Below are 17,130 nucleotides of genomic sequence, written 5' to 3'. Positions count from 1 at the left end.
TTAACAAGTATTTCCGCTCACGTACAAAAGGGATATTGGGAGAAAGTAAAACTTACTGAGGAATTTTTTAATTAATAGTTGACTTGGAGTAGAGTGGCCAGCACCCACCATGGATACACGTTTGGAACCAGTAAAGTAAGTTGGACCTGTACCAGCAAGGTCCAGGGATCAATAGGCATCGTATCAGTAAACTAGATTCACAGGACAAGTGACTGGAGAGTACTGCTACTGCGGGGTGAGCCCACAATGTGTTCAGAGGCATACATTAACTGACTAGCCAGGTCTAGATGCCCGTTAACATTTCTCCAGCAGATGGAACAAAACAATGTACAGGAGAAGGAGGAATCTCTCTAGCATCTCTAGATTATCTGTTCTTAGCTGTGGCCCAAAATACTCAGTAAATTCCCAGCAAAGTGTAAAGAATGCTACTTGACACTTCTGGACCACCTTCCAGCCAAGGATCTGAGAGTACACCACACTTAATTTGCACGACATTCCAGTGAAATAGGGATCTTATTTAATAAGATGGGGAAACCGAGGCACACGCTGCCGCTCAGGGACTTGCTCAAGGCCACACAGCACATCAGAGGTTTAGATTGGATATTAGGAAAAACTTTTTCACTAAGAGGGTGGTGAAACACTGGAATGCGTTACCTAGGGAGGTGGTAGAATCTCCTTCCTTAGAGGTTTTTAAGGTCAGGCTTGACAAAGCCCTGGCTGGGATGATTTAACTGGGAATTGATCCTGCTTCGAGCAGGGGGTTGGACTAGATGACCTTCTGGGGTCCCTTCCAACCCTGATATTCTATGATTCTATGATTCAGTGGCAGATTTGGGAATATAACTCCAGTTGACTCCTGGTCCTGTGCTATAATTGCTAGGCCATCCTCAAAGGATGGCAGTGAATGCTGGCATAGGTCCCTTCCTCTTCTAGGAGGTCTTTACCTTGGTCCACAGCTTCCAGACCTATGTGTGGCTTTCCACTCAGTCCAGAGCACACCCAGGAGTTTCACAAACAAGTTAGAGCCCAAGAGAGGGAAATAGGTGGCAGGAAACAGTTGTCTTTTGCAACACAACTGTTCAGACACCCTAGAGAAGGTAGTCTTTTCAAACACTCATGCCCATGACAGATCAGTTTCATCTCACTTCAAATCATGAATTTTATTTTTTTTTAAAAACATCAGGCACTTTAAATATTTATAATGCAGTTTTAGAGCTATGCCATTTATCTAATACCCAAGCACACAGCTGGGGACAGCATGTACTAATGCTGTCAATATGCCCCTCTGTCTAATCACAATATTTTAATAGTCAGCATAAATTACATATAACAGGGTTTCTTACTCTTCACATGCACCTCCCCATGGAATATAGCATATCTGCAATCAGAAAGCAAGGCAGGTTAGCTGCTTCTATTTACGAGAAGAGCTTTACCATGATTGTTCAGTCATTGCTGGGACATTCCAAATATGGCAACTGTTTTAAACACAAGCCTCCTAAACATCCTCATTCCTCCCCAGATCTGTGAGGTCTTCTGTCAAACTAGTTCTTCTAGTTCTCAAAGGCTCAGGAACTGTTCAGCTCTGACTAGGACGGTGCCCGAAGGAATGATCTCTCCTCAAGTTAAAGTTTGGCCATTTAGTCTGGGATAAAACTGCATAAGAGCAGCTATAAGCAAGGGGCACATAGCCTTCCCTGTAGCAAAACAAATCTTAAGCGTAAACCAGGCTTTTGTTATAACCATGTTTTCACATGCTCCTGCTACTCTCAGCTGCAACTCCTAGTAGCAAGTCTCCTTTCCAGTTGTTGGCTATGGTCAGGCTAACAGAACCTCTAAGCTTGGAGCTTTGCATGTGTGCAGTGGTATTCCTCGCTTCACCAGACAGCAGTCCCTGTCCCTCAATCCAAGATAAAAGATTGGAGTGGTTCCAAAGGGAGACTGACCCACTCTTCTCAGCCAGAGATGGATGGCTGTGATGCAAGATTGCTTTGGTACTAATAGGAGTTTAAAACGTTGTCACTGTATGGGTCGTCCTTTGAATAAGGCACAAACGAGTTCCATGTAGGGGGAAAGATGAAGAGAAGCAAAACCAGGTTAAAAAAAAATTAAAGGTTTGGATTTAAATCAGAAGAATTAAGGCAGAAAATACAAACCTCTAAGGCTACCAAGTTATCTACAATTTTTGTATGTTACAACCGAACAGATTTAGTCATGGAAGACTCTAGTGTTTATAGCAAAAGACTGGACATCATCTGACACAGGCCCTACTCTTGACAATCCCATCAACTCACTGGTTGACCTTGGGCAGTTGCCTAACCTCTCTGTGGCTAAGTTCCACCATCTGCAAAATTAAGGACAAAGGTGGATAAGTTGTAAGGAACTTTGAAGTTCTGAGGTGAGGGGTGCAAAGAGTAAAAAGTTTTAAAAGTTTGCTTCTCATACTTTAAGAGTAGTCATCTCCTATGATGGCTAGCTTCCCACTGCTACACGCTTCATGAAGCAGTCCAGTGGAGAAGGCAAACATGCCATCATGACACATTAACACCTGCTTTTGGGTATAAGCAGAGCACGATGACGCTTCCAGTCGAAGCTATTTGGAGTAGGAAGTTGCCATCTGTGGATGGTTTTTCCATCCTGGACTTTGACCTGAAGAAACACCAAGCTCTTTGGAAGAGATCTCATGTACAGCAGAGCTTAAAGTACGTACTTAAACTGCTATTACAATCACCACCATCTTTCTAACACTTTTTTGGGGTGAGATTCACCACTCAATATGAACGGAATTTTCTTCCTGGGTTTTGTGAATTGAAGTCAGACCTTCTCCTTATTGTACTAAAATACTGTGCTCCAACTAACAGGCAGACAAAGAGGTAATTCAACCTTCCATTAGATAGCTTGCATACAGGTTTCTCTTTTAGTTTAGAGGTTACATGTACTTTTAAAAAAAAAAAAAAGTTGGAAGAGGACTAAAATTCAGTCTTCATGAGGACGAAGCAGAGCCATTAAAGTCCTAGAACTTACAATATTTCAAAGGAGGATTGTAATTCCAGAACCATCAACTGAAATACATATATGGATAAGCATACATCATTGCCTTATTAGGGGCTCACCAGAGTTGCTCTCTAGCCAAGACGACTTTCTAGAGGAGTTTTCTTCTAGTTCCACCTGATGTTTGAAAATCTCATGCTTTACATCTATGTTGGCTTGTGTTCTGTAAAGCCTTGCCCCAGAATCAAACACCAAGCCAAAACCAGAGTGATTAATTTCAGCACTCAACATGATTAACCCAATTAATATTTTTTGCATGTTTCATTGAACAAAAAACCTAATACGTGCCTCAAATCTGAACAGAGAAAGAAATGTACTTGTAATGCAGGGAGTTTAACACTTATGCAAGCACATGACTGAGAGAAAGTTTTAGTGAAGATATCAATTAACTTCTCCTTAATATCCCAAGTGAGATTTAAGAATAATTTAAAGCACAAAAACAAACAATGCCTATTAACTGATCCTGCATATTGAACAGACTGCATCAATGCTCTTATTCACTAAAGAGGCACGTTCTATTCAGAACATGCATGCAGATTTGTGGCAGGGGAATTATTTGTATCTTACCCAAGTAATACGCTAGGATTTTATCCAACAAGTGGCATATTGCAAAACATCTGATGTTCCTGGTTTTGTAAGGGGAAAAAAGCCACACCAAAGCTAGGTCATTGAACACCATTACCTAAAAGTTATGCCACTGTTTTGGTTCACAGAATTTAGATGCTAGACCACCACGGGAGATAGATTTGCAAGAAGGTTCCATGCAGCGTCCAGCTTATCACCGTCACAGATTTTAGTAACACGTTTTTGTAATATCGGTCTCTTTCATACAAACAGTTTTAGATAGGGCTCTCCAAGACTCAAGTATGACTCCTAAAAAGGACAGCATGTTGACAGACAAAAACACATTGCCATTACCAATAGGAGAACAATTCTAAAATGTAGATCAAATGCACATGACCTCTGTTTAGGCAGAAAAAGACCATGACACAAATTTGACATTTTATGTGTATAATATTTTTCTGACCCTGGGTAGAAACACTAAGAATAAAAAGCTAATCTTTATTAGGAGAAACAATCCCTACAAGATGACATTTCACAGATAGGTTTCTCTATGTTTATTCCACCCCCCGCACCCCCTAAACAAAAAAAGTGTGGACCCGCTGTCAAATGGTCTCTGTTACCTTCATGGACTCAGAGTACAAGATGTACTCCCTGAGTACAGGCAGGGAGTCCTCCGTCATGTCATCACTCAGTTCCTCGAGAGCAGTACAGCAGTTCCCGATACAGGCAGACACTCCTTCCAGGGGTTCTGCTAGCTCCACTTCTAACCCACCCCAGGTGGAGTAAACTGGTCCATACTCTCGCAGTTCCACCAGGTATTCTGGAAGAGACATTGAGAGGAAACAAATTTCGATTTTACAGTGACGTTCAGGCAATTTGGTTTAAAAAAGCAGTGACAATTTAACCATCATACTCGATTCAAATGTTTGGAAAGGCTGATCAGGTCACTGCTATCAATTGATGCACGTAACCAGATGCAGAGGAGCGGTAAGGCAGGCAGATATTTACCAGAAAAACTCTAGACTTTACAAAGCACCCTTCTTTGCCAGTGAAGATTAAATATCCATTTTATCCCTGTTTCCCACCAAGCCTCTTCAGACAGAGGTCAGGTTTATCGGTGCTTGCATTAGATTAGCTGCTTTCCTCAAAGAAGCAATACAGAACCACACAAAGCCCAAGAGTCTGATCTTAACTGGCAGTAAAGAGCTCCAGTAATAAAGACGGGATAGTATTAGTGAGAGCAAGGTGTAAGGGGAACGAAGTATGTAGGATCCCTCCTGTTTTACTGCTCCTATATTATCAGGCCAGGCGAGAGCTACTGCATGAGCTTCTACGTGTAGCCTATGCAGGAACTAGGGTGACATTTATTTCCCTTCAGAGCCTAAAATCAGAATTTTAGCTGATTTGTAATGAGATCTAGTTAGTCCTGTCAAAAAAGCTCAAGGCAACCAAGTACGAGTACATCTAGGAGTATCCTGGAGTAGGGATTTCTGGAAGTCTATAGATTCTAGCTGTCTAATCCTGGAATTAAACATTAGGGGTCAGCGATTACATTTAATATGGTGGACTGCAAGAGAAGAATTCTCTTCATTATTTACCCTATTCTGTTTTGTTGTTTATTGCTGGCAAAACGGAATTACTTGCTCTTCTAATGGTGAAAGGCTACCCAACAGAGTTAAAACACTGGGAATCAACACAATAGCCTCTTTTGCTTGCACCTTAACAAGTACCCAACTCATACATATTATACAACTGTCATAAAGTGACACATGAGTCTTTACAGAATCCTCCAGTTTTTTAAAAAATAGGCCAGAATCACTGAATGCAGGTAGTTCCAGCAGTACCACCAGTGTACTGCCTCTTACTAAGCTCGCGGTGTGCTAGAGTTCTTACCCAGTTCCTCCTTGATAATCCGCTGTGCTATTCTGTCAATGGTTCCAAGCTTGAGAACAAATGTATCTAGGTAGTCTCCAATGGCTGCAAACTCCAGCGGTCGACTTCTGAGTTTGTAACCACCTGTGACATATTTTACAGACTCTCCCATCTTGGAGAGCAATGCCATTCCTTGTTTTTTATAGGCATTAAGATCCTGGCAATGACAAGAAACGTATTGTTTGCATGTAGAAAAACAAGTACCATCCCCAATCGAGAGAGTCATGCTTCAATTTCAGAGCACAGCAGAGAAAGTTGATGAAAGTATGATGTTAAGTCTGGCATCTAAATCCTGATTCAAAAAGCTCACCTCTGCTTCTCATATAAGCTAGGCACACAGAGTGCAACAGACGCATCTACAGACAATGGGATATTTTACAGCCTTGTCACCCTCTTGTACATTAGGGTAGCAGAGGTTAGGAAGTTAACAAGCTACTTAGCCTATTAGCAGGAGGGAAGCTTAAAAAGAGCACAGGAAGGAAGTGTTCAAGAAGAAAGGGGGAAGAGAAAGAAGGCTAGGAGAGCCTGACCAGAGAAGCTCCTTGAGTAAAGACACCACAGCACCCACCACTCATGCCCACCCCCCTCCCAACCTTTAGAGAAGGGACCAGAAAGCTGGAAAACAATGTAAAAGTGTGGATGCACGGTTAGGTATTGGTGGAGGGATTGAGATACTAAATAAAGAACAGTGTTTAAAAGCAAAAAAGGCCTCAGAGGTCTGTGTTCATGGATGACTCGGGGTACGGTAAGTGTGCCCCATTCCCAGGAGCCCAAGTGCCAACAGGCAGACTTCTATCACCCATGCCCCTGTGGGCGAGCACCTTTCTTTCCACAGCATCTCCTGCATGGTTGGCATATGTGCACCTTTTATATTGTACACACACACACACACACACACACACAGTCACTGTTAATAACCATTTGGAGTCCGATGCTTTTGAACAGAGTTAGCCAGATCCTCAGCCCCACATCCTTGCAGAAGAGGAATCCTGCCTACAAATATAGAGGTGTGAAATAAACAGGGCCAGAGCACACTGGTAGAGCCTTGCTGATGTAATGGTCCCCAAAGCTAGAGCAGCCCAGAGGGTTGGACGTCCAGCATAGAGGGAAGACAGAAAGGTTAACAGCCACTTTGCATCCCCAGCAGCTTCTCTGCTATGCTGAGCATGGGCTTGTCCTAGGCCTCACATGGTTGGTTGCGTTTCTTATTCTCAGGCTCATCTATCACATTCATTTTCAACAGCTCACGTTTCTCAAATCTCTGTGGATTGTGCATGTTTAAATTCAGATGCTTACCTTGGCTGTGAGAAACACACTGAAATGTTCATTGAAAGAAAGGACTGGATGATCTGCAATTCTTTTCAAGAATTTATCTAAAGCTTTCCTCCTCGTCTCCACGAATTCTTCAGAAAAGCGATCGACAACACCCTTCATCACAAATTTCTCAGGAAGGGGCTGTGAAGAAAGGCAGAGAGAGACGGTTTTCAGTAGAATAAAAGCCAATTGCTTTTGCTGATACTGCCTTGTTTCTATTAATTAGCTAGTTCACTCTTGACACAAGTAAATGGAGATGCTGTTAATAGGAACTGCATTTTTTTCAGTTATCCTGAAATAAATCTGGACTAATTCAATTTAACTCAGTGGTGTCATTCCAAAGTCACACCAATGTAGCAGAAACAAAACTGGCCCATGGCCTTTGGAGATATTACAAATGTAGCTCATATTGGGGTGAGGAGTGGACCAGGGAAGAAAACTTCCCTCTACTGTACCCAATTTACCTACATTTAGGCTCCAATTCAGGAAAGCACGATTAACTTTATGTATGTACTTAAATGCCATTCACCTCCGGGGGACTTATGCCCACGTTTAAGTGCTGTTCTGAATAGAGATGCCTTCCTGGACCAGCTCATTGCTAAGAAGTTTCAGGCAAACCCTAAAGAAAGTTTGGAAAAGCATCTCACAGCTCAAATGCTTTAGAGTGGGTTGGAAGAAGAAGTAGACTTTTGCAAGCATCTTTTTTTCTTTAAAAATTGTGAAAGTTTACCAGTTCCCAGATACATACTTGAGCTTCTAGGCTCAACTGTCTCTGGAGAAGCTGAAGGTAAAAATCTCTAGGTTTCTCTTCTTCCTACTGTTAAAGCTGCATGTGCAACTGAATGAAGGCCAGGTAGAGGCCCCACTGAAAGATCAGGCCTGTACCATGATAAGGTGTGCTGTCATTGCCCACAAAAGTATGGGATAAGTTTTTCCTTAAAGTAGTGCCTGCCAATTGGGCCTGTTCTTTTCCCTTCCTACACTTCTGCAATGCCCTAGTGCTCAGCTCCTCCCTCAATGTGAGGGATGAAGAGCACTAACCCCTGCAGTAGATCTCCATCACAAGCTCTGGAATGAATCTACTAATTCTGGAACATTAACTAGCCATCTGTTTCATTTCTCATTAATTAGGTTTATCTTTATGTTATATGCAGCAAAAGCTTTACATTTGTGGGGAACTGTGGTCTGGTAGTTGCAGCAGGACCTGACACCTTAGTTCCGTTCTCTGCTCTGCCGTTATATTTGCTGTGTGACCTTGGGTAATTCACTTAGCCTTCTTCTGCTTCAATTTATCCCCCTCTAGATGGAGGGAGGGCAAATATCACAAGCTACAGCACAGTTGCATCTCTAGGCACATTTTCACCCTCATTCAGATTAGCATGAATAGAGGCAGTGACCAAAGCCAAATACCAATCAGGGGTTTGGCACACCTCTAGTTACCATGCCTGCAATTCAAAAAAGGTATTAATTTGATCATTTTGTACTTCTGAGAAATTTGCAGCATCTCCGTACAGCAGCCTGGACTCCAAAGCTGCGATACTAGGTTTGGGTATTTTGGTTTTTTTTAAGCCCCACACCATGGTTTGTTCCAAGTTTGCTTTCCTATTCTGTAAGAGTGGAAAGAATGTCAGACTCTGTGCAGACTGTAATATATACCCATCATTAAATAAAGATTAACTCAGCAACTTATGAGAAGTCTCTCACTGAAGAGAATCTTTCTTGCCATCTGAAGTTGGAAAAAGGAAACCTGTGGTAAAAATGAAGTGAAAGGACTTCCACACTAGAAACAGTGCCAGACCATTACTAGTGTTGAAACACTTTAGTTTCTCCAGCATTTTGATCGGTACCATATGGGACCACAGCAAAGGAAGCATTACCATCAAAAAAGAGGTGGTTTGCCAAGGTTAGTTGATCCATCCCACAGATGGTTAGGACAGTCACAAAGCTTAGGTGTTTCCGCTGGACGTGAATTCGGAAAGATTCTAATTTTGATGGTTTACTTCAAGTATCTCAACAAGAAATTCCATAAATTTACATTTTTATTAGATTTATGCAATGGCATGTTGGAGCAGTGGAATGTTTCTTGCAGGTCAGACTAGATGATCACAATAGTCTCTTCTTTCCTTAAGATCCATGAGTTTCTTGAAGAGGAAAAAAAGGGAGTTTCCTCATACTTCATAATTGCAGTGAGACGATGCCAGCTAAGCAATAAGTTTGTACAACTTCACCAACACCACAAAGGGGAGGAAGAGGGACACTGAACCAGTCTTTAATTCTTTAAATGAATGGGAATTTATCAAAGCAATGCAACGAAAAGCCATAGACCAATTATTACAAACCCCTTACTTTTTAAATGAAAATAGAGGTTTTTTAAAAATGCACTCAGAGGTCAGTTATGTTTCCCCACAAATGTCATTTATTTTTACCTGACCACTCCCAATAAGTTCATTTACATAATTTCCAAGAAAGCAGATGAATTGGCCATTTAAAAACACAAATGATTAGGATCCATGCTACTATGTAGCCAGTAGTGCCTGTCACAAAAATCAAGCCAAGTATTTTGAGAGCAAATCAGCAGCACTTTCAAAACAGTCCTGCAAATATTACAATTAGTCTTTGGCAAGACCCAGTATACCATAAAGTGGAAAAACAATCTATTGTATGGAGAATTTTATATAAACCGCCTTAGCTTTTACATATATCAAGTCTAAAGATCCTAGGAATTGTATTACAAGAAAAAATAAGTGAATTGTGACGGTTTCTTTTATTCACTTGATTGCAGTACTTAGTATTTAGATCGATGGAGAGATATGCGAAGTCAATTGCTCTTTAGTGGATTGAACTATTCTCCAATATCTGTAAACTGACTCCATGTTCTTTAATTAAGTAGTCATAATTCTGAAACCTTTTACATAAAGGGCTAAAAGCTACAGATCTGTAAATAAGAGATGAGCAAGTTCCCCAACTATTAAAATGGACCAGTTCAATACTGAACTGCAGTGGTGTTGCAATACTCTGCTCTCAATTAAATCTATGCAAACAATTACTTCAATTGCATAGGTCTAAGAGCAGAATTTGGCCTGGTAGGATTTCAGAGGATTGGGGAGGAAGAATTCAATTATTCATTGGCTTAATATATTTATTTTGTACCCTTCCCTAAGGAAAAAAGGCACACAAGACCAGATACTCAGGAGAAAGCCCTTTTCAATTGCTACCAAAGATCCTTATGCAAGACGTGTGTGCAAGTACATCATCATCATCATCAATATATGTCCTTACAGTGCAAACTGAGGATTAAAATAATTTTTGCTTCTATGGCAAATATGCAGTGGTATTTGGCATATAAGACATCTAAGCAAACATGACAGCAGGTGCAGACAGAGAAGCCATTTGTCTGTAACCTGTAAGTGGACTGCTCCATACTCTCCAGTGTCAAACTGGAGAGCTTCTGGAATTGCTCCATTTTCCCCCACTCAGAATTTTTAGGAAGGGCAGGTGCTGTAGCTTAATACAGCTCCACCAGGAGGGAATACAGACAGTGGCAATAGATTTTCCTCAATTCTAACCTAGATGAAAAAACCACCACTCTAAAAAATGAAGAGCATGAAAGCAAAGGCTGTGTGTGCTTTATAGCTAGGATGACTAGATGTTCATTTACAAGGATTAGCCCCGTTTGCTGCCAGAAACTTTGTTCGTGCTTCAGTGGAACAGGCTACTCATATGTCCACCTATCCCTTCTAGTTTCTTGCCCTCCCCGCCTCAACACAACCCTCATATCCAGCCACCTACACTGTACCACATGCCCTTGTTTGCTTTCAGAGGTCTTCCCCTGACAGATGCTGGAATACTCGGAGAATCTGCCACCCGAGCTGCGAAGCCCTCGATTCCATCACAGGCAGCTGCACAAAGAAGGAACCTAACACATCACCCAGCCCCGAGGTCAGCCCGAAGGCAGAGGAGGGATAGTGCACCAATAGTGGGATAAACACAAACCCACCCAAGGCTTCCTCCCACTCCACTTTCACGCGGTCCCTCTGCTGTTGTGCCGCTTAACATATGCCTACAATAAATCAGAGGGCTAGTGACAACAAGCTACATTGGGGCTCAAAAGCCCTGGAAGCCCAAGGGTGAGACACTACAGGATTTAGAGTGCCCCATAACATGGTATGTCTGTGCAGGTCTACCATTAGAATCACGAGACTGGCAGCCGAGGGGGACGTTACATTGGGCTTTGGGCATTACATACAGAGAGGGAGGGAGGAAAGACTGCATGAGACTACGGACAGAACACAGAACTCAAGACAGCAGGCGGCTGGTTGCCTTGTCGAAGAGAAAACCTGGCTAAGAAGCCTTTGGCAGAGAGGAGCTATCCTTCTACCCTCATGAGCCCCCTTACATCCCCAGCTGTACGCACACCCACCAGTATCCCAAGTTTGACCCCCAGCATGGTCACCCTAATTAATGTTTGTTGTTTTATCCTTTGTCACTCCTTTCCAAAGGCCTACAATAATCACCCACACTTAGAATTCCATCAAGAGGGCAGTGACAGACACTAAGGATACAGGGCCATCCCTAGCTATTCTGGGGCCCTATGCAGCTCCCTCCCTGCGAGGGAGGAGCGGGGGGGCTGGCCCCAGGCCTCTGTGGGGGGGTGGGGCTGGCTTGGGGGGCAAGAGGGAAACCACCCCCCAGCACTCACCGGCAGCACAGCTGGGGCCGGGTCGCTGCACTTCCCGCCGCCGGTGAGTGCAGGCCCAGCCCTGCTACAGAGCTCAGGGGAGTGGGGGCGGGAAGAGCTGGAGCAGGGGCTGGAGCAGGATGCAGCTGCACAGGGCACCAGGAAATTTGGGGCCCCAAACAGCTGCGTACTTTGCGTATGGGTTATGACCGCCCTGTAAGGATAGATGCATTTGTATCTTGAGCAAAAAAACCACCACGCTCTAAAAATCATTCTGTGCGCACACTAAAAATCATCACTGAGTGCTGTTGCCTCCTGCCCCCCAGCTACATTCCGACCCTGAACTCACTTAGAGGGAATTGCTGAAAGATTTTTTGCTACTATACTGCGGCTAGGGAATCCAGGGTAGGAGCAGCCAGCAGTTGAGTGACCATCACCACATAGTTCTCTGTATCCCATTTGGAAAAATTTATCCCTCTTCGTAGCTGGACTTAGTCCCAGCTGCACTCTTACTATCAATGAAAGTTTATCACGGCTTCATATTCCCAGACAAGCACTTGTGGAAGCGAAATCAAATAGACTTAGAATACTATTTAGTGCTTTTTCAGGCAAGCCTCATGCTTCTTGATGGTTCAGCATGAGGCTTTTTCCCCTTACTTTTTCCTGCCCTGACCTCTTAAGTCAAGGTTGTTCAGTCCCAACGGGATGCAAATTGTGTGTCCGCAAATAGTGACCGTTTGTAAAGGGGGTTAGGGGAACAGCAAATTGAGATTTACTGTTAAAAACAAGAAGAGCAGCAGGGTGATCTGCAATGTGCCCAGTACTTGATCATCACAGGTTCATACCACACTCGCATTGGTGGAGTCTCAGCTGGCCCCAGGAAGAGTAGGCAGGGCAGTGATGCAGGTTTGCCAGCACTCTCTGCATTGGTTCCAAATTCAATATAATATAGCTAGATTTTCTTTGCATTATTCTAGCACTTTAAATTAAAAGAAACAGAAAAGATGCAAAAGAGATAGATGGGTTTTTTTTAAAACTCTAGTAAAACAGTTGGTATTTTAGTTCATTGTCCAGAGAGTGGTTTCACACAATGGATGCAAGAAGTGCTTCTAGCGGCCCTTTACATAGCTAGAGGGGAGCCGATTACTACTATTTAAAAGACAGGAAATTATCAGAAGGAACGCCTCCTCACAAGCCAGCTTTCCTAGGTACGCAAAGGCTCACTCAGCATCTTACACAGCCTAGCTCCAGGAGCATTTCCTTTTAAAGTCTACGAGTAACAAAGCACATCAGAACACACATTGCTAACTGAGCCTTATACGCACCAAGAGTGATGTTTTACATCAGTCTGCCCTGTGGTTAGTCAGGAGTTCATGCAACCTTACTTATAATCCTTGAAGGCCCAGGAGGAAAAGCAGCTGCTATGTTAAGAGGAAGAAAGGAGACTCCAATCCTTTCAGACCACACACAAACACAGTAACAAGGTTGTCAGTTTCAGAGAGAGGGATAATTATTTAGGGCCTTATTTAGCCAAGTTTTCAGTGGACAGAGGCCCAGCTGTCTGCCCAAGCAGTGAATGTACACATAACTGATCAGGTCACAGGCCTTCTCTAAAAATTTGGAACAGTCAGTTTCTTTCCTTGTAAGAGGAGTCCTCCAAATAGCATGAACAGAGTTAATAGGGAGTTTTCTTTATAACCCCTTGCACACGCAAATCATAGAGCATGTAGTTTAAATACTAGATACTATAACTTTAAAAGTGCATCAGAGGGAAGGGTGTTCCCACTCAAAGGGAACATGAAGGCGTGATGCCTTAGAGAATGCATTGGCAATGGACAGTGCTGTCGGAAGCCAACAGCTAGGCAAACAGAAGAGGGTATCTAACCATCAGAATGGCTAAACATTAGTCATATTATAAGGGAAGCTAGGAAGATGCCACCTCCACTGGTGTCCTTTCAACCGGGAGTTAACCTGGGTGACTGTTAATGGTTTAGGCTGCATCATATGGGCAAGCACTTGGCATTTAAGATCCATAACATTTCAAAGCTGGCTGGCACAGATCAGGGTAGGCCCTTTTTGTGCTGCTTTGCTTTCTAAAGTCAGAATGTTCCACTTTAGAAGACAAGAATAGAACGAAGCTTTGCATTTTACACACCTTGAATCCATAACTGCTGAACTACCAGAAGATTCACTTTTTTTTAAGCAGACATTCTGAATACACAAGTGTTCAGCAACAGCTGACCCTGGCTTACTACATACGGGAATGAGATGTGTGGGCTGAGATTCCTCCAGCTTATTCTTCAACCAGTCAAAATCCTGGTACCGTCGGCGTACGGAGTATTCTGGCAAGTCAAACTCTGCCCGTGTGGTCTGGAAATAGTAACAAATGAGATTAGACTGTAACCCCTAGAAAATGAATGAAAATTTTAAGAGATACATTAAACAAAGCTTTCCTTTTCATTTTAGAGCATATAGCCAAAGTGGCCTAGTTACCTTAAACTAGGAAGAACCAAACAAGCCTGGCAATCAGAATTCATGCCTCAAATTGAGTCCCTGGAATGCCAGTATGGGAGAAAAAGTTATTTTTCAGCTTCAGGCCATGGAAGTACCACCGATAATATATTTGGAAACACACTCAGTTTAGTTATACAGATAAGCGTTCTATTTAAGATCTACTTTGAGTTAGCGGAGAAGATTTCCTCAGGGTGAAAAATGTGTAGGGTGGAGAAGTTAAGATTAAAAAACTCCACTGAAATGTAAACATTTGAAGGGAAATTGCATGAAATCTTCTCCCATTCCAAGAGAGAGAAATACTTTTAGCAACAGAGGATTAAAAAAACCACCAAGATTACTCATGACTTGTTTACTCAAGAGACAGATTAATGGTGGGCGAGAACATGCATGTGTCATTGCTGGGCTCTGCCAAAGCCCCAGGTTTTGTACAGTCTCATTTCTACGCAAGGCTGCGTAATTAGCTAACTTAAAACCATCACTCAATTTAACAGTCCTTGGGCAGACATTTCTCCAAGATGAAGTGAGCACCAAAGACAATTCTGACTCAAGACATAATTTTGTAGTACTGTATTTTGGAGCTAGAATCAATTTCCAGATAACCACTAATGAAGAAGGCATTGACAGTAAAGGCAAGCAGTGTCCTGAACCAGAGAAACTCCTAGCTGCAAAACCTCAGTTTAATTTCACTGGAGGAAAACTACAAATAGATAATGCATACAGTATGTTCCTTGGATAGGCTGCAGCCAAGTAAACAAGCCAGGAGCTGCTTGCACAGCACCTACAAGACGATTCACAAGTCCCAGCTCCTAGGCTCTGATCAGTGCATGGCTTTGGTACGTGCGCGCTAGGAGCTCAATTATCTCGTGATTCCCTTGGGTCATAAGGCAGAGGGCCCTCATGACTTCACTGATCTTCCAACAGAAACTCAACACCCTGATGAGAGAAGACTGGCTACCAAAGGAGAAACTAGAAGCCATAGCTTGTTATGTGGCTACCAAATGCGTCAGAGTACAGAAACCCACACTGAAGAGCCTGAATCATTCCCAAGAGAAGAGTGTAGGAAGTGCCATTGGGATACACATTTACATGGTATCAGTAAGTGCCATCTGACGAAAGTCAGCTGGAAAGAGTCTCGGGCTACGTCTGAGCGCACCGCAGTACTGCATAGATTTTAAGGCCAGACAAAGATCATTCGGTCACCTTGTCTGACTTCTTGTATCACACAGGCCACAGAATTTCATCCAATTAACTTTTTATTTTGTCCAGTAACTACTGTCCAACTATCTGCTCTTGATTTGAGGACATCATGAGACCAAAATCCACCATCACCCTCAGTGCGTGCCTTGTGTCTGGTTTTAGCTTCTGTTTTTGTTATACCTTTCTCTTCTAAGTTAGGGAGCCCTTTAAGACCTAATGTTTTCTCCCTATGAATGTACTACTACATCATAAACAAGTCACCTCTCAATCTTTGAGAAGGTAAGCCTCACTAAGACACACAAGTCACTTGTGGGTCTTCGTTGCCCCCGCTCCAATTGTTTCAAGTGTATACCGAACTGGATGCTGTATTCCAGCATCAGTCTCACCAACTCCGTATGCAGAGATTTAAAAGAAAAACAAAAGAAAAACAAAAAACATGTACCTTCTCTTATACGGTGTGTTTGCGATGTCAGACTTTGTCCTTTGACGAATACTAACACGAAATTCAGCGTATTAACACAGTAAGACATTCAGGTAGTAACACAATGTCCCGACCACCACTGGGTAGTGAAGAATAAGCTTTCAGAACAAATTAAGTGTTTACGCTTGACCAGGCACCTGTTTAATACTTGAGACGAACTAGAAATGCTCCTCTTTTAGCACAGGGATACAAGGATACTTTGAAGAGGATTCAAACGCTCAACACAAGCTTATAAAAGTGGGAGAAAATAGGGTTGCCTGCGATAGCAGGGGACTGGACTCGAAGACCCAGGAGGTCCCTTCCAGTCCCACATTCCTAGGAGCTTGCCATTCCCGAGCGGTGTCTACAATGGGGCGTTCCAGGAGACTGTTTTAAAAGACATTCAAACAGGTGTGTGGACCTCTCTCCCAATGCTGGCGTGGATAGGAGGGGGGGAAAAAAAAAAAGATCTGCCCTGTAGCACATTCATCATGCCTAGTGTCAGAATTGCCAACAGGGAGGGATACGTCTCAGGGCGGCCAGGAATCTACACATATCAAGACAAGATTCTATGCTGTACAAAAACACTGGGGTAAGCCGATGGTTGCACTTTTAGTGGATACAAGATCCCCATTCAGGACCAGCGTGGGGGACACAGGCTAACTTTTGCTTTCCACTTTTAAGGACTATTCTTTCCGTCCATACCCTATTCCCATTCAGGTCTGTGGCAAATTTTAAGTGCCCTTCCTAAAATACTTTTAAAAACATTCTAGTGAATATATGGTTTTAACTAGACAAACTTTCCCAGACTGGAAGAGATCAGATCAACGTGTCAGCTTGACAACAGCATGAGCTGGAATACTCTTAGTTTAGTCAGTTTTCATTGCCAGGAAGTGGACAGAGCTAGAGATGCAGTCTCCCCACTATCTCCTTTTGTCAATGTGATTAAGTCATTGTCTTATCAATAATGAGGTAGAATGTAAAGACATAAGAAGCGATGGAATGGATAAGACAGAGTCCGTCTGGGCAAAAATGACATTGGGGAAGAAAACTATTAGAGCCTCCCCTGGGATAGTGCTTGGGGTGTGCTATAGACTGCCGGGATCTAATTTGGATATGGACAGAGACCCTTTTAAATGTTTTTAATAAAGTAAATACTAATGGAAACTGCGTGATCATGGGAGACTAACTTCCCAGATATAGACTGGAGGACGAGTGCTAGTAATAATAATAGGGCTCAGATTTTCCTAGATGCGATAGCTGATGGATTCCTTCAGCAAGTAGTTGCTGAACCGACTAGAGGGGATGCCATTTTAGATTTGGTTTTGGTGAGTAGTGAGGACCTCATAGAAGAAATGGTTGTAGGGGACAATCTTGGCTCAAGTGATCATGAGCTAATTCAGTTCAAACTGAACGGAAGGAT

At 42.8% G+C, this 17,130-nt stretch overlaps 1 protein-coding gene across 1 annotated transcript in view; it reads right to left on the bottom strand.

Annotated features, from left to right (window-relative positions):
• SNX30 (sorting nexin family member 30) overlaps positions 1 to 17,130 on the bottom strand; it is a 67,650-nt gene that overhangs the window by 24,408 nt on the left and 26,112 nt on the right. The window contains exons 3-6 of the mRNA XM_074953528.1: positions 13,796 to 13,906; positions 6,841 to 6,999; positions 5,506 to 5,701; positions 4,233 to 4,432 (exon numbers count right to left, since the gene is read on the bottom strand). Coding sequence (XP_074809629.1) covers positions 4,233 to 4,432; positions 5,506 to 5,701; positions 6,841 to 6,999; positions 13,796 to 13,906 — 666 coding nt within the window. The remainder of the gene's footprint in view (positions 1 to 4,232; positions 4,433 to 5,505; positions 5,702 to 6,840; positions 7,000 to 13,795; positions 13,907 to 17,130) is intronic.

The sequence above is a fragment of the Natator depressus genome, chromosome 5, assembly GCF_965152275.1.
Source record: "Natator depressus isolate rNatDep1 chromosome 5, rNatDep2.hap1, whole genome shotgun sequence".
NCBI lineage: Eukaryota > Metazoa > Chordata > Testudines > Cheloniidae > Natator > Natator depressus.
Note: the sequence above shows the minus strand (reverse complement) of the source record. Positions and strands in the feature narration are given on the sequence as shown.